Source organism: Lissotriton vulgaris, chromosome 12 (genome assembly GCF_964263255.1).
Source record: "Lissotriton vulgaris chromosome 12, aLisVul1.2, whole genome shotgun sequence".
In the NCBI taxonomy this organism is placed as follows: domain Eukaryota; kingdom Metazoa; phylum Chordata; class Amphibia; order Caudata; family Salamandridae; genus Lissotriton; species Lissotriton vulgaris.
The window spans coordinates 3,228,973-3,255,913 of NC_141700.1; the positions used below are offsets into that span (position 1 = coordinate 3,228,973).

The window sequence follows — 26,941 nt, forward strand, 5'->3', positions numbered from 1 at the left end:
AGAAGACAGAAGCAGGTCACATGGCAGTTCTCATGGTGGATGATTAAGCCCAGTCTAATTCAACTGCATAACAGAAAGTGCCACAATGAATTGAAAAATGTTTTATTTTCCTCCTTTATTTAGTAGATGTGTCAAGTACCAAGAATAAAACAAAACCCCTGTGTAAATGAAAGCGACATGTCCACAGGGGAGATGAAAGCCAGTTTGTAACTCCAAAATGACATGCAGAGATGTCATCAGTGAGGTCACTGACCATGTCATAAGTGCTGTAATATGTGATGTCATCAGCAGTGCATTGCGGGGGTGCGATTTATAGTTAGCTGAACTAACTATAACGTCCCTGAAACCTATGGTTTTTTTTTAGTGAATTTCAAAGGTTTTTTAAATGCTAATTTCTAACTATAACATAGCAGTCGCGTTTGCAGAGTGGTGGAGAAAGGTGAGCGGGGCCTTCAAACATCTTTTAGCAATCCCACTGTGTGGGATTTAACGGCGCTAACAGGAGGGATAGTTAGCCCCCAACGTCAACCTTGGGGGCCAACTACCCCTTTTATTACCTCCAGTAAGTTCCACACAGCAGGATTGCTAGCTTGTAATATCAGGCCCTCCCCCACCCTGCACCACTGTTCAAACACGCCCCCTGGCACGTTATAAATTGGGGGATTAAGTCCCCTTGAATCCTGAGGGTCCCTGGGGGCCAACTAGCTCACCAGGTACCTCCAGTAGGCGCCACAGAGCTGTGTTGCAGAGAGGTGTAAAAAGGGGAGTGGGCTCAAATTCTTGTTCACTGTTTTCTTGTGACTCGGTTCTACCGAGTCACAAGATGGCTGTCAACACTTCCTGGTTTGGAGTGTTGGCAGCCAATCAGAGTGAAGCTCGTGCGGGGAGGGTTCGCGAACCCTCCTCGGTGCTCAGATATCGATATTTTTCATTTTGCTAATATCTCAAGAACTTCTGAACGGATTTACACTATTTAAAAAAAAAGGTCTCTTTCTGAACTAAGGGCCCCCTTTTTGCCAAATTTGGTGCAATTCCGTTCAGCAGTTCGGGCTGTAGCCTGTTCCAATTTTTCCTATGGAAATTAACATGGGGAAAACGCGTTTTGGGACCCCAACCTTTTTTTGAGGCCCTGCTTAACGAATCACCCTGAAACTTACAAGACAGGAGCGGATTGGAGTGCCCCACTAGTTTTGAAAATTTTGCGAAGATTCGTCAACCGGCGCCAAAGATTTTGGCGAAATAAAAACACTTTACCAAAGGAAAGTAGGATCTAACTATAACTATCTACTGGGGACCACCAGTGGGTAATATATATATATTTCATACACGAACACCCCCGTCTCTCTTGCTTTCAGCGATGCGGGTGCAGCAGCTCGAGCAGGCGGTCCCATGACAATACGTTACACCACCATGTCTCCGCAATAGAAACAAAGAAGCTGCGCACTCTGGCTCGATATATACGATTGTTTATTTAATCTCCAGGAAAACAGAAGACTAACTCACACGTTCCGGCCCCCTGCCAATCGTCAGCATTAGTAAATTCATCACACAACAACTCTTAAATATCGGATTACTTCATTTGTTAAAAGAAATCTAACAAAACAAAGGACTTGCAAATCAGGCCAATCACATCCAGGCATTTACATGGCGGCCATCTTAGTTGTGCAAATGTATTAACTTAATCGTGCATTCAAAAGCAATACTGTAAAAGTTTAGATATAAATGCGTATGCGTTGTGTAATGAATTTAACTAACACTGACGAAGGCTAGGGGGCCGGAACGAGTGTGTTAGTCTTCTGCTTTCCTGGAGATGAAAAAAACAATCATATATATCGAGCCCGAGTGTGCAGCTTCCTTGTTTCGATTGCGGAAACATGGTGGTGTAATATATATTCTATATACACACACACACACACATATATATATATATATGCTGATCCACGTACTTCACACGTACCACGCACTGGAAAATAAGGATCACTACTCCGTCTGTGTAGTCATCATCAGGGTTTATTTCAAAATTAGAAAGCCTTCACAAAAGGCTTTCTGGTTTTGAAATAAACCCTGATGATGACTACACAGACGGAGTAGTGATCCTTATTTTCCTGTGCAGAGTGCGTGGTACGTGTGAAGTACGTGGATCAGCATTGTTGTCGGGGACCTCCAATATATATATATATATATATATATATATATATATATATATATATATATATATATATATATATATATATATATATATATATATATATATATATATATATATATATATATATATATATATATATATATATATATATATAATTCCTGTAGACCTCTTCAAACATAATATAGCTTTCTGAGGACTGATTTTAACACAAGTCATTAATACATTCATTTCGACCAGCCTTCTCCCCACTTGGAGTGAATCGATTTTGGTCCCAATTTTTAAAAAGGGGGATAGGCACAACCCAGCATGTTATCGCCATATCTCGCTCTTAGATTCCACGGTCAAAATAATTGGAAGAGTACTCCTTTCGAGATTACAGGACTGGGCAGTCGACCATTCTATCATTAGTAACATACAATCTGGGTTCTGCAAGGGCCTGGGTACAATACATCAGTGCCTAAATTTAGAATTAACTATTGTCAAATATACTAATGCCAAAAGGGGCCATCTCTACCAGGCCTTTGTGGATTTGTCTACGGCCTTCGACTGCGTCATCCACAATAAACTCTGGCCGATCCTGGAGAATATGGGAATGGAACCATCCTTAATCTCCTTAATGAGACAATTTTACATCGGGCCAGGACGCGATTTGGCATAGGGGGTGAGTGCACCGATTCCTTTACCGTCAAAAGAGGAGGAAGGCAGGGTTGTGTCCTGGCATCCTTTCTATTTACCCTATATATAAACAACTTAGATCTGGTTTTGAGAGAGGAGTGCCAGGACCTTCAGGCGGTATGGAAAGTGTCCACTCCCTGTGCTTATGTATGCTGATGACGCAGTGCTCATGGCCCACACTCCAAATAGTCTTCGGAAGGTTTTATTCAGTTTTGCAAATTTCATGTCCAATTTGGGTCTCACAGTCAATACATCCAAAACATTCATATTAAAATGTGGCCTGGGGAGTAAAAAGTGTCGCCCGTTCGTCTTAGAGAAGAATCGTCTAGTCTGTGCTAATACTTTTTCATACTTGGGGGTCTTATTTGATTGCACTGGCACATGGACACAGACTGCTAATCTAGGGAGATTGTTATTTTCAAAGGCACTTGCAGCCTTGACTAATTTTGGCAGGAAGTTGGGTAGACACCCCACCTCAGAATTACTTCAAATTTACAAAACTAAATGGTCGCAATAGTGACCTAGGGAGTGGGCATCTGGGGACACACAGATGTGACATCTTTGCAGAGGGCCAAAAACTGATTTCTTAGGACACCTGCTTGCTGTCCCGGTTAGAGTCACCACCTTTAATTGTCACTCGGAATTGGGTTTACCTCACTTGGAGGACGTCATTGGCATTCAACCAATCCTTCTCTGGCATCACATTAGGACTACAGAGCAGACCATCCTAAATCGCCTAATAATAAGCGACTGTGGTGGGTTAGATGGGGTATCAGACATAGGATGGCTCAAGTATGTTAAGGAATTTTTATGCAAACTAGGCCATCAAGAATATTTTGATAACCCCATCACTTAGACTAAAGTAGACAGGAACGTTTTTAAACTCAGTTGTTTGCAATATCTTGAAAACATCAGAATAAATAGAGATCCCAAAAATCTCAGTTCTTGCCCATCAAAACATTCTGACTACTTTTAAGATACATATTTAATTTATGTATTCCCTGACTTTGAAAGATTTTTATTAACACGCTTTAGGATGGGTATTGTCCATAGGCTATTTAGCTTTCCAGTAAATAATGATTGGTCCAGGCAGCTGTCTAATTGCCCATGTGACGACTTGTCAGCGCAATCCACCATGCAGGTTTTATTCTTTTGCAAACTTTATACAGTTCAGAGGAAAAGGTGGATACTTCCTGTTCTTAGAACACCAAGTTTGAGACAATGCCGTTCTGCGTTTACAGTCATGCATACCCTGGGGGAAGAAGAACAATAGTTACTTACCTGTAATCTGTGGTTCTCCAGTATTGGTGTCTTTTATAGATTCACATGCCAGAGTCAATCCCCATCGTCTGAATGGGAGTCCCACGGTACATTAAAAAGCAATTATATACACACAAAAAACGAAAAAAACCTTGGTAATAACCAACCAGGAAGTGAAGTAGCCCTGAGATACAGGAGCAAAAACCTCCACACTCATGACTATCCTAGTCATTTTGTATAGACCAAACTGCAGCCAATCGGGCAACAGCAGCCACCAGAATGTTCTCCTCAGAGGCTCAGGTTCCGGGATTTTCTCGTACAGGAGTGAAGCCAACATACTCGCCTGAGGAGCCTCTGAGGGGAGGTGGGCGGTGCATGTGAATCTATGAAAGACACCAATACTGGAGAACCACAGATTACAGGTAAGTAACTATTGTTCTTCTCCAGTATTGGGGTGTCTTTCATCGATTCACATGCCGGAATCAGAGTAGATAGCAGTACAAAACATAATGCTCATTAGACGCTCCTTGTATCACAGTATACATGCATGCTTAGCAAACGAGAATAACATGTAAGAATAAGCGTCTAAAAAGAGCATAGTGGAGGAGGTAGAACAGAGGCTCACCTTATTTGAAAAGATTGCTAAGAACTGCTTGTCCTACTGAAGTATCTGCATCACTTGCAGCATCCAAACAGTAATGTTTGGTGAACGTAAGTATGCCTGCTGGACCAAGTTGCCGTTCTGCAAATCTGATGGAGAGGCACACCAGCGAAGAGAGCGGTAGAAGAGGAGACCGCTCTTGTAGAATGTGCTCTTCGCAAAGACTGTAGAGGCCTTCCCGCTTGCTGATGAGACAGACTAATTGCTGAGGACATCCAACAGGCTATAGTCTGTTTGGATACAGCGTATCCCAGACGTAGTCTTCCATATGCTACAAATAATTGATCTGTTTTCAGCATTGTTGGAGTTCGTTGGAGATCGAACTTGAGAAATCTCCTGATGTCTAGAGAATGCAAGGCTTTTTCTGCCGCTGTTTGCGGATTTGGCAAAAATGTCCTTAGAAATACTGGCTCATTAAGATGAAAGTCAGAGGGAACCTTAGGCAAGTAACTTGGATTGGTATGAAGCACCGCTGAATTTGAAGTGAACTGAAAGAAAGGAGACTTGATTGTGAACCCCTGAATGTCACTGACCCTTCTTGCAGACGTCAGCACTAAAAGTAGAGAAATCTTCCATGAAAGGAACTTGAGATCCACTTTATGAATAGGTTCAAAGGGGTGACGCATGAGCTGAGTGAGCACCACCTTTAAAAACCAGGATTGAGGTGGACGTCGAATAGGAGGAAACATTCGGTATAGACCTTTAAAAAATTGTTTAATTATTCTAGCAGAATAAAGAGAGGTAGAGCCATCTTGACGGAATCTGGAAATGGCTGCCAAAAACACCTTCAGTGTGGAATGAGATAAACCCAATCTACCCAAATGAAGAAAGACGGCAAGATCTGTTCTGATTTAGCATGAATAGGATGTAAATTGGCAGAGTAACACCAGGCACAGAACCTTTTCCATTTGAGCTAGTATGTCTTAATCGTGGCAGGTGCTCTAGCATTGGCTAAAACCTCTTGACAATCCGCAGGGATATCTAAATGGGCAAACTCAATGTGTTGAAGAGCCAAGCTGCTAATTTCAAGGAAGCTGGGTCCGGGTGACAAATTTGACCCCCTTGCATGGTCAGAAGATTAGATATTGGTGGAAACTGAATGGGATCGCACTCAGAGAGGAGGAGAAGCTCGGTGAACCAATATTGGCGAGGCCATCTGGGTGTAATGAGAATGAGCCGACACAGCTGTCTCTTCATTTTTCTGATTGACTCTGGGAACCAATGGAATCGGAGGAAAGGCGTATGCATATATCAGACCAGTTCATCGAAAGCGCATCCCTGCATGAGTCCTTGTGGGGAAGCAAGCTTGCAAAGTGTGGGCATTTCCGGTTCTGAATTGTTGCAAACAAGTCCAGGTTGGGGTGATCCCACTCCCGAAAGACTCGGTCCATTGTCGGTTGAAGGATCTCCCATTCGTGATTGGATATTGCAGATCTGCTGAGAGAATCCGCTAGTACATTAGATATCCCTGGAACATGAACCGCTGAAAGATGGATCTTGTGATCCAGAGCCCAATCCCAAATCTCCTGGGCTTGCTGAGAGAGAAGGGCCGATTTTGTACCACCCTGCTTGTTTAAGTAATGCATACTTGTATTGTCTGTCCGAATTAGAACCGTGGACCCCTTGATGACTGTTCGAAAGGACTTTAAGGCCAGAAAAATGGCTTGCAGCTCTAGCAGATTTATGTGCCACTTCTTTTGTTGCCCATTCCACTTTCCGTTGACAGTCATTCCTTAAAGGTTTGCACCCCATCCTTAGAGGGAAGCATCCGTGGTGATGGTAAACCTTGGCACTTCGGTCAGGAATAAACATCCCTCTTGCAAATTTTTCCTGTGAATCCACCAGTGAAAGACTTCTCTCATACGAGGAGTTATGCTGATGCTGTCGTCGAACGACCCCGAAACCTGCAACCATTGGAGACGGAGTTCCTCTTGTAAAGGTCTCATTCGTAGACGACAGTTGGGTATCAAAGAGATGCAGGATGAGATCATCCCTATGAAGGATTTGAACATCCGAACTGAAACGTACTCTCCTTGTTGCAGTAGGAGAGCCATCTTGCAGATCTTGACCTGTCTTTCTTTTGAGATGAAAGCCTGAGTGAGTTGAGTGTCTAGCGTGGCTCCCAAGAATGACTTTCTTTGAGACTGAGTTAGATGGGATTTTTCGAGATAGATTGAGAGACTGAAATAGAGACAGGCATCTTTGAACATGCGTTTTTGCTGTTCTTAAAGAACTGGCCTTGATCAGGCAATTGTCCAAGTATGGAAAAATTTGAAAGCCTTCCAAGGGAAGATGAGCTGCCGCTGGAGCTAATATCTTCGTGAAAACACGGGGCGCTGAACAAAGTCCAAATGGGAGAACTTTGAATTGAAAATCCCTGCCAGCCACTCTGAATCTTAAGAACTTTCTGTGCTTGGGAAGGATCAGTACATGAAAATATGCATCCTGAAGGTCGAGGGTGGCCATGTGATCCCCTTCCGAGAGAAACTGGAGGATTTCTTGAAGCGTTAACATCCGGAAGGATAATTTTTTGAGGTATTTGTTTAGGGTATGCAGGTCGAAGATAGGGCACCATTCTCCTGACTTTTTGAGTATGAGGAAGAACCTCGAATAGAACCCCGTTCCCTTTTGCAATTGAGGAACTTTTTCTTTTGCTCCTTTCCGAATCATTACATTGATTTGGGAGAACAGCTCTTTGATATGAGCTGGTGGTGGACCTTGGGGACGAGAATTCGGAGGTGTTTTGACGAATTCTAAAGCGTGGCCCCTGGCCACTACATCCAGGACACACCTGTCCGTAGTAATTTGGACCAATTCGAGAAGAAACAGGATATTTTTCCTCCAACTTTCGACCTAGGAATGGGCAGAGATGGTGGCAGGTTGTAAGTCTCATTGTTTCCTGGAGGAAACTCGTCCCCGGTAAGAAATCTTCCTTTTTGCTTGCGAGTAATTGTTACCTCGCTGTCCATATGTTTGCTGTTTGTACGGTTGATACCTCTGATTACCTTGCAAGGATTGGTACGAGCCTTGATGAGAGTAGCCCCCTCGATTGGAAAAGGAGCCACGTCATTTGGCACCACGAAAGGACGACTTACGAAACTGCAGGCTTCCCAGTGACCTTGCCGTTTCTGTGTCCTTCTTTATGGCCTGGAGGGCCTAATTAATATGCTGGCCAAAGGGAAACTCACAATCATATGGCATATCGATGATCTTAGCCTGGACCTTCTGACGAAAGGATGCGGACTTGAGCCAACCCTGCCTTCGCAGCACTGCTGCCCCCGTCAACTGCCTGAAGCCTGTAGATGCCACATCCACTGCTGCATCGATCATTTCTGCAGAAGTACACTCCCCTTCATGTAATATTTTTCTGACTTCTGATCTTTCAGGCTCTGGAAGCTTTTCAACATATGGTGAGATATCCAACCACATTTGTCTATCGTATCTCCCTAATATTGCTAGGGAGTTTGCAGCACGAACAGTAGTTGCAGCTATAGTTGAGACTTTTTTGCCAATGGAGTACAGGCATCTGCCATCCCTGTCTGGTGGAGCGGTTACCTGTGAAGAGGGGTTTCTGGCCCGTCTCTGAGCCGCTTGGGAGGCGACTGAATCAGTCTTAAATTGCCCTAAAAGGCATGCAGGCGAGGTGAGGTGAGAGGTGCCTTATACTTCTTGTCTACGCGGGGCAAGACTGCAGGGAGAGAATTTGGTGTTGACATGATTTTTAGTCCCTCTTTCCAGATGAAGTCTATTATTGGAATTGTTTTCACTTGCCTCTGCGGTTGGTCTTTAAAATCATACAGGAAACGTTCATCCTGTTTAGTTTCCATGGAAATTAGACACCTCTTCATTGCTCTTTCCATTATGAGATGGAATCCTCCAATATCTACAGGAGGAGAGTCTGCAGCAGGTGGAGCAGAAGGTGATGGGGTTTGTGTTTGATAGTCGTCCCACTCCAACAGTAGGAGACTGTAGAAGAGTAGGGTCTGCAATCCTATGATCACCCCAGATTTTTGCTTTTTGCTTCACTGGTTTACGACTTCCCTGGCTGTGGGCCTGCTAATCAGACCCACAGCCTAGCTGTTCTCTCACTAAATTGACACGTGTACCTTAGGTGCATTTACCAATTGGTACTGGGCCACCTTATCAGACCCTGTAACTCAGGGCATAGGTGTACCCAGGGCCTACCAGGGGCTGCAGCATGTATTATGCCACCCCTGGCTGGCCATCTAAATCTGACACAACTGGCTGCACGACAGCTGGGGCAAGGTGGTGTAATCACCCTTTGCTTTAGATATAGTATACCTATATCTAACCCTAAAATGGACACAGATTCCTATCAGTCACTCCTATGGCAGGCCTTAACAATCCTGAAGGCAGAGTGCTTGGAATCATGTGAGATGGTGCTCTGGCATGAGCTGAGCCCGTTTGCAGCTTGCGGAACCAAGTCCTAATAGCTGTTCCATGATAACGCATACCATATACTCTTAAGTGCATTATAATCCTCGCGGTTATATGCCAACTCTGGTATCGCTTTATCAAAACATGTCGAGTAAGGTGTCATACGAATTGGAATACTAACCCCTCGCCAATTCTGGCGACGGGGTTAGCATTCCACCCTTCTAGAGGGACACGACATGTATGTAACTGTGAACCCCGGTTAAAGTTAACTCAAGCCTCAGCATCACAAAATGGATGCTGCCACCACAGACACAAGTCTGACCTCCTGCTGCTGGGAGTCCTTCCAGCGAGGGAGGCTTGGACAAAGGGTTTCCTTTCAGGGGCGGTGCTAGCACCATCCCAGACAGGGTTTTGTGTATCCTGGGTAGGCAGGGCTTTAGAGGAAGGTGACTGCAAGTGGCAGCCCGGTGCTCACTATGCATAGGCCGGCTAGAACCAGTTCCAGGGGCACACCAGCCCCTGACCTGGGGAAAGTCCGGCATGGGAGAGGGGTGTAACTACCCCCCTTCCTGGTCCCACCCATGGGCAGGACCTAGTCGCGTGCCAGCCCCTTTTCCTAGTATAAAGATAGGAGCGGGCCCCCTTCCAAATTAGATCATCTTTGAATCCCAAAACTACTTTCTACGAAAGAAACTCCAGACTTCTTCTCAAGATTTCTCCCTTGTGACTAAAGAGTAGTCACCCTGCACCCGCAGGCACCATCTAAGAACACTGAGGTTTGCTGCACGTCCTTCCTCCGGAATCCGACCGACCAGCACGACGAGACCCGGCTTCCCTGGCACCTCTGACCTCTACCTACATCATCAGCCCAGCTGAGATCCGTGGGTGTGACGAGACCTCGAGGGACCGGCCAACTTCAGAACTGCACGACGCTTATCCAGCACGACCGCAGAGGGATCCTCGAGTGAGTGCTTTGGGGTTCGAGAAGCCCTAACCCTGAGCAGCTCCAGCACCGAAGTCCAGCCCCCCAGCATCCACCAGATCTGCGTGGGGCCCTTCTGCTCTTTGCTGCTCACCGCGTTGTCCGGCTACTTGCCTGCTGGCTTGTGGCCCTCTTGACGACGCACCACGACGACAACACCGCTGGTCTGGTTGCTCCAGACTGGCCCTTGCTCCCCTCCAACAGAGGAGCACCCCGGACCCTCCTGGTCCACTCCAGACGCCATTTTAAGTCCACCGCGTGGGCTTGCATTTGCCAAGACTTGTTGCCCCAATCCTGGGTCCAGCGACGTCGACAGCAGATACCTTCGTGGGACAGCTCGCACCTCCATCCTGGTCGCCGACAACGCCTCCTGGTCCGTGAGACTGCAGAGCCCAGCGTCGTCCACTCACCTGGTCGAGGTGACTCCATCCGGTGCCATCCTGGTGCCCATCTAATCACTGGCTAGTGATTCAGAACTTGGTACCCTCTGCTTACAGGTATCCTCCATCACCGATCCAGGCTTGGATCCCTCCGAATCTCTTCACTGGTCGCCTGCCAGCAACTTCTTCTTTCAGGCTCCATAGACTGCAACGGGGATTCCCGACGTCTTTTCAGACCTATGCAGCCGCAGCACCTGGGCTAGGTAACCTCAGCATTTCGGTGCTCCAGCATAGACTCACTATCCAAGGGTCCAGATCCTTTTTCGTTTCTGCTCTACCTAGTCGGATTCGTCCGATAACACTAACTTTGTAATTTCTAGCAACCATAGACTTTGTCCCGCATCCCGCGTGAGAGTGCACACTCTGCACCCGATCCCCTTAGGCCTCCTGCTAGTAATCTGAAGGTTCAGTAGTCCAGTCCTAGCGATCCTAAAGTCTATTAGAGTAATACTTACCTGCTAGTAATTTCGCATTCCACTTTTAGAGTATATGGTTTTTCGGGCATTTGTGTAAATTGTGCGACTTAAAGTATTTTCGTAAGAGCTTTGTATTGTGCTTAGCACCCTGTCTTCATAAAGAGTCCAGGGTTGTTGTGTTCTAAATAAATAACTGTTTATTTTCATAACAACTTGTGTGGTGTCCTTTCACTTGGTGTTCAAGGGGTATATGTGATGGTATAACAGCTGGCTTAACACGCCCTCTAGAGTCTAGCCTAAAGACTGCTCTTGCCCATGCTACTAGGATAGCTGGTCTACGGTTGACTTACAACCAATCATCAATAAGGGTTGTTTGGACTGATACAAAGTGCTCACTAGAATAGTGAACATTATATATCAGGCCAACTTCTCACAGAGACTTATCATCAAACTCTCCTTCCTTCCTGTCTTCATCAGTGGTGACCGCTTCCTGAGTATAGTGGAAAGGCGCCGGAGAAGGTTGAATTGTAGCTCATATTTCGGGTGCTGATGTTGGAGAAGATAGTCTTGGAGGTCTAAACGCTGCTACAGAGGCTTGAGGCATGGGTGTCGAAGTGAACGACTCTGCCGATTCAGATGGAGGGAACCAGCGATAGTAGTATTCCAACATATACTGCAAGTTGTTGAGGAGAGCTACCGGCATCTGTACCGTAGGCACCGTTGCAGGAGCCTGACATGTAGGCTCAAGGAACTGCTCTTCTTCTTGATCCTCGTCCTGATATTTTATAAGCAGCTCAGATGGACTCCTTGCTGCGCGGAAACTCTCATCCACATCCGATTGTTCTTCATCCTCTTCAGAGTCCAATAGCTGTTCAGGCAACTTCAGCAGCCGGAGAGAGCCGCTAGGGAAGAGCTCTGTCTTTCCAATAAAGAAGCTGTCGTAGACGGCGAGGCACAGGAGGTTGCAGACGAGGCAGCAGACCAAACTTGTAGTTCCTTACAAGATGAAACAAGAGGCGTCGACGGTTGAACCGTCGACGGTGCCGTCAACTGAGATGGTGTATGGACACTGGACGCCGAAGAGATAGTGAACTTCGTCGACAGGGCAATCATAGTCGACGATGTTTTCAACGAGGCAATCTTCGTCGACGGTGTTTTCAACGACGAGGCAGTCTTCGTCGACGATGTGGCCGTCGACGACGATGTAATTCTCAAGATGACCTTCGTCGATGAGGAATCAGTCGACGGGGCGGCCTTCGTCGACGGGGTAGGCGCCGATGTGCTTTTCCTCGATGATGCGCTCGTCAACAGGACCTTTTTTCGCTTCGTCGATGATGGAGCGTCGACGATCGATGGCATTACCTTCGTCGACGGGGATAGGCCGAAGACATGATCATTTTAGGCCTCGGCGATGAAAAGGTGATTGTCGACGTTGAAGAAGCGTCAATGATGATGATTGTCAACAGAAGAGCCGTCGACGACCGCGTCGTTAACGTCATTTTTGGGGTAAAACTTTCTGTGACAGTCTTTTTGATGACAAAGACTTTCCAGACTTTCTCGGGGCGTACTAGGTCCAGATCTTGAAGGTGGAGAAGCCTTCTTTGAGGTGGAAGGCAAGCTAGAATCCTTGGTGGATTGAGCTTTTCTCGACACCTTAGCCCAAAGGAGAAGATGCCTCTTCCTCAGCCTTCCTCTTTCTAGAGGACATAGTTGGCCCAGAGGCCACACTTCCTACCTCAGATAGGGGGTTGCCCTGGTCCTTGATTTTCTGCAGCCACAGGAAAAGACAACCTTCTCTGTCTCGGAGGGTCTTCTGAGGAAAGGTCCTGCAGATCTTACAATCCTTTACCTCATGGTCTGGATACAGGCAATAAATACATTTCTTGTGGGGATCTTCCTTAAAAGCCTAAGCTTCCCACAAGATTCACAAGGCCTGAAGAGAGATTTAGAAGATGACATCTTTAAAGTCGGCAAAAAGCAACCAAAGTTGTGAAGTACTGAGCAGAGCTCAGGGAGACTCCCTTCACACGACATGCAGTAGAAAATCTGAGAACCTGAGCCTCTGAGGAGATCATTCTGGTGGGTGTTGTCGCCTGATTGGCTGCAGTTTGGTCTATATAAAATGACTAGGATAGTCATGAGTGTGGAAGTTCTTGCTCCTGTAGCTCAGGGCTACTTTACTTCCTGGTTGGTTATTACCAAGTTTTTTTTTGGTTTTTATGTGTATATAATTGCTTTTTATGTACCGTGGGACTCCCACTCCGACGACGGGGAATGATTCAGGCATGTGAATCTATGAAAGACCCCAATACGGGAGAACTTGTAACTCTCTGTTACGCTGTTTTTAAAGTCTGTCTTCAACTGTAGAAGGACTATCCTCAAGTGAGAATTTGCATTGTACAATTTATTCCATAATCTTGTGGCTTTTTACCTATATTTGTAACATGAGTTTACTGTTTTTTAATGTGCTTTTATGATTATTTTCTTTAATCAAATAAAGCTTGATTGATTGATATATGTAAATAACTACAAAGAGCACGTTACAGGGGAGGAGGGTGGGCACATGTGAATCTACAGCTCTACATGCTACAAGCAGATGATTACTAGGTAACATTCATCGTTTGATGGCATGTGCGGCTGTTGATACACATGCTTAGCACAGACTAAAAAGCACTTATGCTTGTAAGCAGTGATTACCTTGTGCTTGGTGTATTTGTTTCAGAGTAGGCAGTACTACTGCCTGACCAACATTTGCTTGTTATCGTGCCATGACATCTACACAATGTTTTGTAAATGTATGTGGTGTAGCCCATGCAGCTGATGTACATGTGTCACCTATTGAAATGTTCCCTATAAATGCCATAGAAGCCCTTTTTTGTGTGTAGAGTGGGCTCTTGATGGAATAGGTAGTGTTCTTTTGGTTTAGGCATAACATGTTTGGATACATTTTACTATCCAACGTGCAATACCTAATTTTGAGATTGCTTTCCCTTTATTTGGTTTTGAAAACGACAAATAGTTGTGTTTTTCGTAAAGATTGTGTTCTATCTATATAGTACGTTAGTGCTCTTTTGACATCTAATGTATTCAAAGCTCCTTCAGCTGCTGATTTTGGTTGAGGGAAGAACACAGGTAATTCTATGCATTGTGCCATGCGAAAATGCAATGTTACTTTAGGTAAAAATATAGTGTTCGGCCTTAGAACAACTTAATCCCTATTTACTTGAAAAATGTTTTTTCTAAAGTGAACGCTTGAATTTCTCATACTCTTCTAAGTGAGGTAACTGGAATTAGAAAAGCCAGTATCCATGATGAATGAAGCAATTGGCATGTACGCAGTGGTTCAAATGGCAGATACAGTAACCTTGTTAACACAATAATTAAATTCCACATTGGCATAGAGGGTGCTCGAGATAGAATAACTTATTTAAGTCCTTGTAAAAAGGCCTTATCTACAGGAATTCTAAATAGAGAAGTTTGTTCTCTATTCTAAAGACATGCTTGTATGAGATTTATGTCCTTTGAATGGTAATAATGCACAAATAGTTTCCACTTTGCTGCATAGCGTGCTCTTGTTGTGGGTCTTCTTGCCTCTTTTAGGATATCCATACATTCTTTTGGGTAAATTTAGGTATTCGTATTCTAAGACCTCAGGAGCCAAACTGCAAGATTGACACATCTGGGATTTGAGTGCAGTATTGCTCCTTTGTTCTGCATGAGAAGGTCTTGTCGGTCGGATAACATTTGATATGGTGCTACCGACATCTCCAGCAGTGTTGTGTACCATGGTTGTCTGGCCCATGTTGGAGCAATTAGTATTAGTCTAAGGGATGTCTGCTTTAGTTTGCGAATGACAAATGGAAACAGGGGAGAGGTGGAAAAGTGTATGCAAATATCCCTCACCAATTGATCCATAGTACTTTGCCCTTGGATTATGGGTGGGGGAACCTGGAAGCGAAATGTTTGTACTTTGTGGTGTTGCAAACAGATCTATGTCCGTTTTTCCACATTGCTCGAAGAATGGGTGTAGGACCTGTACATTTATTTCCCACTCATGGACTTGTTGGTGTGTTCTGCTGAGAAGATCTGCCAAATGATTGTCTACTCTTGGTATTCTGCAAGCAATCAATCAATCAGGGAATTTGTAAAGCGCGCTACTCACCCGTTAGGGTCTCAAGGCGCTGGGGGGGGGGTGTCCGCTACTGCTCGAAGAGCCAGGTCTTGAGCTGTTTCTCTGACCTTTTATTCACACAAGAGGCACATACCCTACTGGGCACATTGTGTTCGCACGGGTTTCTGCAAGTTCGCACGCGTTTTGTACAATTTCGCAATTTGCGAAATTGTACAAAACCCTCGCGAACTTGCAGAAACCCGTGCGAACATAAAAAAAAAAAATCCGCGAAGATTCGCGGATTTTCGCAATCCGCAAATTTGCGGATTGCCAATCCGCAAAATCAGCTCATGCCTACTGACATTGTTCACTCCCCTCAACGAGCACCGCGAGGACGCAGGCCACGCCCCTTTTTAGGCCATGCCCCCAACAAACCAGGATAAATACGCTGAATACAAGCGCCTGGCACTAGACTTGACCCCACTCCTGAGGCGGAAGCCGGGAGAGCACATTTGTTTTTTAAAATTGTTTTATCTTGTTCACTGTTACTTGAGATATCTTTTTAAATCTCACCACTTCTAGGGGACTTAGAGGAGCAGAACACCAGGCACGGGGAGCGGATCCTAACGCTACCGCGCTGCCTGACATTGTTCACTCCCCTCGAGGAGCACCGCGAGGACGCAGGCCACGCCCCTTTTTAGGCCACGCCCCCTTCGCCGGTCGCCACCCGCAAGCACCTATAAAATGTGCCTAGGCCGGAAGCGCAGCGGACGAGCACAGCGGGAGCGCCATTTGCGCGCCGAAGGCGCGCCTAATGCAAGCCCGTCTAAGCCCGTCCGCGCCAGACCGAGCCCAGAGCCCATAACCCATGCCCTCCCCACTCAAACAAACTGTAAATACTCTAATGATACCCTGCATAGCGATGGCTGCGAGGGGGGTCATGTAGACGTTGAGGGTGGGGCTGAGCGAGGATCCTTGCGGGACGCCGCAGATTACTTCGGTGGCCGCTGACCGGAACGGGGGAGGCGGACTCTCTGGGTTCTACCGGCGAGGAACGAGATGATCCACTCCAAGGCCTTTCCTTGGATTCCGATGTTGCTGAGGCGCTGTATCAGGGTGCGGTGGCATACGGTGTCGAAGGCTGCTGAGAGGTCCAGGAGGATGAGGGCAGCTGTTTCCCCGTTGACGAGCAAGGACCTGATATCGTCGGTTGCTGCGATGAGGGCGGTCTCGGAGCTGTGGTTTGCCTGGAAACCGGACTGCGAGGGGGACGAGGGATCAGTTTGTCTCGAGGAAGGCTGAGAGTTGCTTGTTGACGGTCTTCTCGATGACTTTGGCCGGAAAAGGGAGGAGCGAGATGGGGCGGTAGTTCTTGAGATCCGAGGGGTCCGCAGAGGGTTTCTTCAGGAGGGAGCTGAGCTCGGCGTGCTTCCAGCTCTCCGGGAAGGTGGCTGATGCGAAGGAGCTGTTAATGATGTCTCGGAGATGGGGTGCGATGATGGAGGCGGCTTTGTTGAAGATGTGGTGTGGGCAGGGGTCGGTAGGGGAGCCGGAATGGATGGTGTTCATCGTGCGGGTGGTATCTTCAGTGCTGACCGAGGTCCAGGTGCAGAGGGTGGTGGCGGAGGGTGCTGGATTGGTGGTTGGGTGCGTGGTCTGTGCGCCGAAGCTGTTGTGTATGTCGGCGATCTTGCGGTGAAAGAACGGGGGAGTGCGTCGCAGAGGTCTTGCGAGGGAATGAGGTCGTTGTTGCAGGCGCTGGGGCTGGAGAGCTCTTTAACGATGCTGAAGAGTTCCTTGCTGTTGTGGGAGTTGTTGTCAAGTCGTTCTTTGAATGTGGTCCTTTTGGTGGTGCGGATCAGCTGGTGGTGTTTGCGGGTGGCGTTCTTGAGGGCTGACATGTTTTCTGTTGTCTGGTCGTGGCACCAGGCTTTCTCGAGGGTGCGGCAGGTTTTCTTGGAGTTTTTGAGGTCGTTGGTGAACCAAGAGGCTTTCTTGCTGCCGTGTCTGCTGGGGGGTTCTTCAGTGGTGCGAGGTCATTGGCGCAGTTGGTGAGCCACTGTGTGAGGTTGCGGGCTGCTTCGTTGGGGTCCGTTGTGTTGGTGGGAGGGTTCTGGCTGAGGGAAGTGGTGAGTTTGTCGGCGGTGATCTTGTTCCAGCTTCTGCGGGGCACCTGTTGCGGGTGGTGGTGGGTCGTGGTTCTCCTGAAGTTGAAGTGGACACAGCTGTGATCTGTCCAGTCTAGTCCGGTGGAGTGGCTAAAGGAGATGTACTTGCTGGAGGAGAAGATGCGGTCAAGCATGTGGCCGGCGTAGTGGGTGGGGGTGTTCACCAGTTGCTTGAGCCCGAGGTTGGCGAAGTTGTCCAGCAGGGCGGCGGTGTTGCTGTCCTTGTTGTTCTCCAAGTGGGAGTTGAGGTCTCCTAGGACGATGTAGTATGAGGAGGTTAGGGCGTGTGGTCTGATGAAGTCTGCGATGGCTTCGCTGAATTGTGTGCGTGGTCCCGAGTGTCTGTAGATGAGGGTGCCTCTGAGGGTGGTCGGGGGGTCAGTGTGTATCTGGAAGTGAAGGTGCTCGGCGGCGGTGAAAGTGTCGTCGGAGTTGGTTGTGATTCGGATGGTGTTTCTGTGGACGATGGCGATGCCTCCTCCGGTTTGGTTGACGCTGGCCTTCCGGGCGATCTTGTAGCCATCCGGGGTGGCTATGGCGATGTCGGGGGCTGAGGAGGTGTTCATCCATGTTTCTGTGAGGAAGGCGACGTCTGGTGATGTTGTCTTGAGGAGGTTCCAGAGTTCGACGGCGTGCCTGTGGACAGAGCGAGTGTTGAGCAGGATGCAGTTGAGGTGATCGTTGCTGGTGCCTGGCTTGGCGGGTGCGGTGCAGGTTCGGAGGCAGGTGAATTTGTAGGCTTGGCAGGTGAAGGGTCCGTGGGTGCGCTTCGGGCTGGCTCGGTGGCAGACGGGGTTCCGGCCGGCGTTGAGTGCGTGGAGGGTGGCGGCATCGTAAGTCCGTCGGGTGAGCTGGTGTCGACGAGAGCCAGGAGTTTTGGCGCTGGGCGCGGTCCAGGCTCGGACGGGCGCAGACGGGCTTGCTTTTGGCGCACAATCTGCGCGCCCGCTGCGCACCCGTTGCGCGGCTTCCATATGAGGGGCAGAGGGAGGGAGGAGCAGCTGGGAGGTGGGAGCGGGGCTGCCAATGAGACACCAGGGGGCGGGAAACGCAAGGGGACAGGGAGCGGGAAAAGGCGGACAGGGGGTACAGAATGCAAAAAGGGGCAACAAAGGATAACATGGCACAAAAGTCACGGGGTACAGAACGGAAAGAGGGGCAACAGAGGACACAGGGCACAAGAGTCACGGGGAACAAGAAAGCAAAAGGGGCAACAGAGGGCACAAGAGTCACGGGGTACAGCATGCAGAGGGTCAACAAAGGACACAAGAGCACCCAAGCTGCAGGACGGAGCTTCGCCGAGGAGGAAGGCTGGCTCTCACGGGCGGCAGTGGCAGCGAGTCACCGGACACCCAGGGGGCTGCTTGGCAGTGAAGGAAGCGACCTGCCTGAGGACAGGGACAGAGGTGCTGTAGAGTAAACTTACAGATCTTTTGTACTAGCAGAGACAATTGTCAAGATTTGGTAATCCCTTGTTTTTGCAGATACTACATGGTTGTCATGTTGTCTGTCTTGATTAAACTACCTTGCGCTTTAGGTGAGAAAGGAATGCTTTTAGCGCTAGATTAACTGCTAACAGTTCTAGGTGATTGATGTGTGAAAGGGACTGACTGTGTCCAAAGCCCTTGCAGTTATATCCTGTAAGTGGGCTCCCCAACCTATCATTGATGTGTCAGTTGTTATGGTTGTTTGCAGAATCTGGTCTATAAACGGCTGCCCCTGTACCAGCTTGTTGGAGTTCCACCACTATTGCAGAGATTGGAAAACCTGGCGTCTGTCAACACTATGTCGTCCAAATGACCCTCTGCTCGAGACCATTGTTGCACCAGGCATTGCTGTAGAGAACGAATATTTAGTCTGGTAAGAGGTACTACGGCTATGGATGAAGCCATGGTTCCTAGGAGACGCATAACAGTCACACAGATATTTGTTTTTGAGGCTGAAATAGTGGCACCAGATTTTTGAAAGTTTGAATTCTGGCTGCATTTGGGTAAGCTACCCCTGTCTGACAATTTAGAATTGCTCCCAAGTAAGGCTGTATGTGTAGTGGTTGTAGGTGCAATTTTACTGCATTTATTGTAAAACTTAGTTTGTGCAGTAAATTGATTGCTTGTGTTGCTTTTGATAAGCAAATCATCTAGATATTGAAATACGTGTATATTTTCTCTTCTTAAATGGGCTTCTACAACTGCCAGACATTTGCTAAATACTCTCTGGCTGTGATGACCCTGAATGGTAGCACTTTGGATTGAAAATGCTGTCGATTGAAGGCAAACCTGAGATATTGCCCTCGTGCTGAGTGAATTGGGATGTGGAAATATACATCCTTTAGATCCAATGATTCATGTAATCTCCTTTTTGGAGAAGTGGAATTATACCTTGAAGAGTGACCATATGAAAATGTTCTGATAGGAGATACCTGCTCAGAAGTCTCAGATCTAATATGGATCTTAGAATTCCATCCTTTTTGGGAATTAGAAAGTAAAGGGATTAAACTCCCATGCCCTGTTTTTGTATTGGTTCCGATTTGATTGCCCTTTTTTTAATAGAGCTTGAATGTCTTCCTTTAACAGGTTTTGATGTTGTGCGGACAACCTGTGAATGCGAGGTGGTGTGTTTAGAGGAGCGGAGGTGAGCTCCAGACAATAACCCTGTGGGAGAGCATCCAGCACCCACTGATCCTGTGTTTACCCATTGTGGAAAAAATTGTTGTAGTCTTCCCCCAATATGCGTTAAGTGATCCAGGGGGAATAGTAGTTCAATTGTCAAAACCTCATCTACCTTGACCTCTGTTATTTCCTCTGTAGGACTCTCTATAATATCCCCTAGGGAAACCTGTTCAAGTAGGTGATTTGTTAGAAGAGGTGGATGTGTCAGTAGAAGTTGTTTTAGATCCTCTGCGATATGTAGAGTGACAAAAAATGCCCCTTTGAAACTGCGTTTGTAGTTCTCACATTGATATTTCAGTCTCATTGTCTTTTTTGATATTTTTCTAGTAAAGTGTCCTCTTCTGGACCGTCCATTGAAAGGTAGACCTACAGTACAAGTTACTTACCTTCGGTAACGATGTATTTGGTAGAGACGTTTTCAAGCCACAGATTCCTTAACTAATATCCCCAAGCATCAGACTGGTTCCGGAAATTTTTTGCAGCAACACCACTGTGTGCTGGGGGACGGTGCCAGATGACCCCGCCCAGACGTCGTCCACGTACGTGACGTCAGCGAGGTCATAAGTCCCTCCCGGCGAGCTGACGTCCGTTTTCTTCAGAGAAACGTTTCCGCAGCACAACGCGGAGCCACCAACAAAAAACTGTGAAAGTATGGGAACAGTGTGCGAGAGATGAAAAATCTGTGAACAAGGAGGAGGATGGTGGAGACCCCATCATAAAAGACAGAATTAGACACTGCCTACATAGAAGTGAAAAGCTTGTGAGAAAAAGCCCTGCAAGCTAAGCGAAGCCCTTTCCCTGAGTGCAACAAGGGAAGAACATCGTAACAGACCGAAATAGCCTGATATTGCCATGTAGAACTGCATTGTTTATTAAGAACGGAGCACAGAAGAACAGTAGTGCACCGCAGGAAGGATGAAAAGACTGGCCCGTTCCCTATAAGAACGGAGGTTGAAACCAGAGGACAACCGACCCCCAAGAGGACGACCCAGACGAGACCAGTACCCGAGTCAATAGAAAAGACGGAAGGAAGGGAAGGTAACTGGAGAGGATAACGAATCTCCTCGTACCGTATTACAGGAAAGAAGCCCCTCTGCAGAGGTAAACTGTACATGGAAACACTCAGAGGAGAGCCACAAACTGAACTCCTGAGAGAGCTAACCCAATGGCAACTGAAGAGGCCAGCGGAGAACACCACTCTTCAAGGTTCTCGCAGATCGGGGAGGATGTGTGGGCATTAAGGAATCTGCGGCTAGACAACGTCTCTACTAGATACATTGTTACCGAAGGTAAGTAACTCTTACATCTAACAGAGACATCTAGCCGCAGATTCCTTAACTTAGAATAGATACCACAGCCATACCCCAAAGGGGAGGTGGGTCTGCGACATAACAACAGAAAGCGCCAAGCATCCGATCCAGCAATAGATTGACGGATAAAGGAGGAACAGTGTGCGAGAGATGAAAAATCTGTGAACAAGGAGGAGGATGGTGGAGACCCCATCATAAAAGACAGAATTAGACACTGCCTACATAGAAGTGAAAAGCTTGTGAGAAAAAGCCCTGCAAGCTAAGCGAAGCCCTTTCCCTGAGTGCAACAAGGGAAGAACATCGTAACAGACCGAAATAGCCTGTGGCGCAACAGCCAGACAGCAACCGAAGCAGCTCGAAGAGCAGAAATAACGGGATAGTAGATATCCTAAAAACGCCAGAATGGCGCTACACCATACTCGTATAAAAATGACAGGTAGAAGGGAGAGGGAGAGAGAGAACTCTCTGCTTAATGGCGCACAATGAGTACACCGACCAAAGCTAGAAAGGAACCTGAAAAGATGCAACCAGAGCCTAACAGACTAGCCCAGAAAAGGAAGGCTGAAGGAGTCAGAGCCAAGAGCCCAAAGGCAAGAGCTACAACCTGAGCAATGTGTTGGGAATAGCCAGTGGGACAAGAAATACGCAAAGTGCACACCCAATCCAAAAAGGGGAAATAGGGGCAATATCATCAATTTTAAACCCACTGAAACAGGTAGAAACATGCAGCAGGCAAACGGCCATAGAGACCTGAAAGTGGCTTACACAAGAAGCATAGTGAGAATATAGACTGCAGGCAGTAGTCAAGGACCACTGCCATCAGAAGAGCTGTCCCGCAGGCGTAGCTTTAACAACAGTAGGTGATAATTTGGAAAAAGGGCATATCTGAACGAAGTGGCCAAAAACACCAATGTAACGAATGGTGGGAAGAGTCTCAGAATGCGAGACTAACACTCCAGAAAAGACACGTACGGTGTTGAACACCAAAAAGGGAGCATATGTCGAATTGGAACATCACCCCAGTAAGCGGAAGCAAGGAGGAACCTACGGGCAACTTGCAACAACTCAGAAAGCTCCCCCACACATGGGGATATTGGTCCAGACCTCGCAGTGTGGAGGTTTTTGCCTCGAAGTCAGAGCTTTGTTCTTGTGAGAAAAATCCCTCATCTGCAGTCGACAGATGTGCGGTTTCCGGTTCTTCTGAACTGAAAATGTCCTGTGTATCATCGATGTGCCGTAGACAGAGTTGCATTCTTCTTGCCGTATGGTCTCGAAGAGTCATCATTGACCTGAAGGATTTACAGGCCTCGCAGTTTTGCTCTTGATGATCTGGTGAGAGGAAGGAATTACACACCTTGTGTAGATCTGTATGTGGGAATTTCGAATGACACGAAAGGCAGAATTTAAAAGGTGTCCTTTCCATATCCTTTAGTAATTCTTATACAAGAAGAACGTCTAAGATTATTTTCGCCGGAAGCGCAAAGGCCCGTAAGGGTGGAATGGATTCGAATCCCTTAGACAAGTTTAGAGGTTCTCTAGACTGATTATAGATCAATAATACCAAAAGGTGATAGAAAAGATCCTACTGACGGTATCGACGGAAGAGAAACACACGAACGAACCAGACGGCGGAAAAAAACAATCTAACAATGGAGTCGATGACCATCCGCAATGCAAGCAAGAGGGGTCACTGTAACTTGTGACTCGAAGAACTTCAAGAAAAACAACTTGCACACTTCAGAGCCCAACACTAGATGGAGGGCTTATGCTAAGCATGCGTATCCACAGCACACATGCCATCAAACACACACATGTATATATATATATATATATATATATATATATACACACACACATACACCCCCACACTATTTCCATGTCCTATAATCTGGCAAACAGAAGATGAAATGAAAACTGAGGACATTTATCAGGCAGCTGCCACTTCAACAACACATCTGGAGATGTTACTGCTTTATACACAGATTCTTCCATAGATCTAAATAAAATACAATAGGTACATGAGGTTGGTGCCCAAATCGGCAGCCAAAGAAAGGTTTCTGGATTCTCATTATGGGATCATGCATTTCAGTTAAGTGTGTTGTGGGATAGCGGCTGGGTTTGAGATATTTTAATCCAAGAGAGCGTGACAAATTCCATCAGGCTAATATAAAAAAGCAACCATAGGAATTACAGCATATTACAGTCACAAGGCCAATTCACAGTTTAAGTCTGGGTTCCAAAAACAAATATGTAGTCCTAGGTCTGCAATAACTCATTATGTTACAATCTTTGGTGTCACAGTTCAGAAACAGACTTTCAAGGTGTTTGCTCCTGGGTCCAATACTCGAGATGACACAATCACAACCATATTTACATGCTTAAAATGGTATGACAAATGCCCACTACAGGGCTATAGCTATATGTGTTTAGCATGCAGGTTTGTGAAAAAACAGCAATAGTGGCCATTGCTAGGAAGGATGATCTAATTTGACCTACCGTCTCTTACCTTTTACGACCTTCATGGCAACTTAGAGATCAAATCCATTCGGACAATTTCACAAAGCAGGCATTTCCTGGAAAGAGTGATTTCTTCAGGCTTTTTATGTGGGAACGAATGAGGCATGCACTACAAACGCCCGCCAAATAAACTTTCATTAGCCTGACTATTGCTAGTCCCCATATCCCAGGCAGGAAAGGAAGGAGTGCCAAGTCCTAACTCACTCAGAGCAGTGGGGATCGGCAATCTCAGGTTACGATTAAAGTCTGGGGACTAAGCCCATTTACCTATGAAAGAATAAGCATGCAGTTCCCAGACCAAGCCAAGGAGCACCTCAAACACACTAGAGGAGGCACTGGACAGACTAGGGATACTTATTCTGGAACCTAAACTTCAAAAGCTGCCAATTTTTGTGCTGATGGTTTTACAGAAGCACAATCTCAAAGGAATTCCCTCCCCCGTATTTTTCAAGAATATCATTGCAAAAATTTTTTTTTTTTTTTTTTTTTAAATAAGACGGACCTGAGTTGGAGGTAGTCTGAAAACAGCTTTATTGTCCAGATTTTACTTACCATATTGTGTAAAAGGAAAATCTGGTTGTGCGTTTGGGGGTTTGTTCATATCCTGAGCTTGATGTGATGGGGGAAACGCAATTGAAGTACCGGGAGTTGCAGGTGTGGGTGGTACCCCTGCAGGGGCAAATTGATCAGGCAGAGGTGGCGCACCATACCCAAAAGCTGAAAAGAGAAAGGGCAACAGGAAATGGACCAGTTACTTTCAACTAAAGATCCTCTTAGTCTTCCTTTTGGGTATAGATCACCAAAACTTGAGGGAAATTGATGCCATATTGAGAATCCAGAACCAGTTTTGTAACCGACAGTGAACAAACTAAGAAATCCAGTAGCTGTGTAGGAGAGCAATGAAATTCTATATTTGATAATTCCTCCCCAGTTGAAAGGATAAGCAGTGACTAAAAAGACACCAAACAATAAACCTGAGTACCAGATGGAAGGAGGGAGACCTTCACACAAGAAGGAAATTATTTTCAGGTGAGGACAGAAGGGGTTGGACTTGCTTGAGCACTTTCTGCAAAAGGAAGAAATAAGGCATGATCTGTGAAAGATTTAAAATAATGTGGTAACAAAATAAAACCTTCAAAAGGTAGTGACCCACACATTAATGTAAAGAAAAGGTGAAGTTAAAAAAGTGATGGATGGAATGCTTGAAATAATCTTATCTGCTGGCAATTATTTGGGCTGCATCCCGATCCATCGTTATTTTGCACACCATGCCACTTCAGTTTGGACCAATCCATATGCAAATCACTCTAGACTCTGCTCCAATGGGAACAGTCCCGCCCGAAATGCCAGGCAAAGTCCTCCCCTAACCTGAATAACTCGGGAGCAGACCCAGAACCGGGTCCATCTACACCAAGTCTATGTCAGTTGTGAAAGTGGAAACTCAATCAGCACAATGGCAATTCAATGACTTGACTGTTCTTAACCGAAACAGCAAGGACAAGAAAGCAGATTTTGCCAAGTCAAGGAACTGGAGCAGAGAACACAAAAAAGGACTCGTTTGAAGCAAGATTGATGTAGTAAGAGGCAACACTGTTAAAGACAAGTCAGTGTCTGAGCTGATACTCTACATTAATCTGTAATAACTGCATTGAGAATTTTAAGACAGTGACCGTCCGGGGACAGAGGATGGCCACCATCAGGGCTGTCACAGATGTCCAATTGTTCAACACCAATAACAAATACTTCAAAGTATGATATGCTCCTACAGTTATGATACAGACGGAGTCTTCAATGTACAGAAGGATTAGATTTATTGCAATTTCTTGGATGCCCAATGATTAAAGGCAGAGAATGGATGAAAGGACTGAGTTCCAACATCAGGAGGGGAAATACAGAAGATGGCCGTCTATGAAATTAAAGTTATAACTGGAGTCTCATATACAGTAAGGAAGCAAGAAAACAGCCTTGTGATTACCACAGATGTCAAGGCACACCATGTGTCCGAGTATTCAGGACACATCTCAAACACATGGGATCATTAACACCAGCAGACCATGATGGAAGGAACAGACTAAAGATTACCTTCAGCACATCATTTTAGGACAATGAATTAATAGCATCCCTTTGATTTCGATTACCAGAGTTACTCAGGATGAAACCTTGTTCCCATGAACTCGATACTGGAGTCAGCAGAGTGAAAATGTGTAAGGTTTACGGCTCTCAGAATAAAATAATTGGATACATGTGAAATCAGTTGACAGCCTTCTTTCTCTTTGCAATAAAACAACACAGTTTAAGTGCGATTTTTTTAAATGATTTAAAAAGGGCCTTGAAGAATGTTTGTTTTTAAACTGGTCAATCAATGGCATTGTTACGCAGATGTGTCTTGAGTAGAATAATGAAGCTCAGCACAGCATGACGCAATTCAACAATGTCTGGAAAAATGGTTTCAGATTCTCAACAAGGCGTCCATATTCTCAACCACACTGGGAATTTACAATATAATAGAAACATGTGACTTCATGCACAAAAACTTGCAACTTTGTCATGAACGTTAAGGAAGACATGCACTTTCTTTCCAGAGGGCGCCACATGTTGCAGGACATCCATCTTTCCTACCACCACAATTCATAAATAGTAATGTACAGACAAATGGAAAGGTCTCAAAGATTCACTGAGAAGGTCAGCATCTTAACTGGACACTGATTTACAGAAGATGGGCACTTACTGAATGGAGGCGGTGTGCCATAGCCCTGAGGAAAGGCCTGAGGGGGAGGAAATCCACCAGGTGGCGTTGAAACTATGTAGGATGTGAAAGCAGGAGGTGGGGGTGCGCCACGTCCAGCAGGTGGTCCAAATGCACCTAAAACAACATTTGAAAAGAATGAACCGTGACAGCATAACATGAACTCGGTTAAGCTAGATGTTTTAAAGAGGTATGATGCGAAAATTCCTACACTCTGCAGTAACAGAGTGGATTTGTGTGGCATAATGGATTGCAGAGAATTCTGGAAGACTCAGAGAGAGCCACATCTCAACGCTGTACAACAGAGGCCTGGAGTCTTGTCTTCTTGCGAAGGGATGCAGAGTAAGGAGATTGCATTATAAATACAAATCTAGTTTAGAATGATTTTATCTACAATATAGTCTGAATACAGCAACAGAATTAGATTAAAGAAAGGCTT

At 46.1% G+C, this 26,941-nt stretch overlaps 1 protein-coding gene across 11 annotated transcripts in view; it reads right to left on the reverse strand.

The window, feature by feature from the left end:
- DAZAP1 (DAZ associated protein 1) overlaps nt 1–26,941 on the reverse strand; it is a 700,578-nt gene that overhangs the window by 129,702 nt on the left and 543,935 nt on the right. For 3 of the 11 annotated variants that reach the window (XM_086946659.1, XM_086946660.1, XM_086946667.1), the window contains 2 exons: nt 26,485–26,619; nt 24,309–24,473 (listed from right to left, as the gene is read on the reverse strand). In XM_086946659.1, the coding sequence (XP_086802785.1) occupies nt 24,309–24,473; nt 26,485–26,619 (300 nt within the window). Of the gene's footprint in view, nt 1–23,735; nt 23,813–24,308; nt 24,474–26,484; nt 26,629–26,941 lie in introns of all 11 variants that reach the window. The other 8 variants (XM_086946657.1, XM_086946658.1, XM_086946663.1 and 5 more) reach the window with 7 other exon arrangements.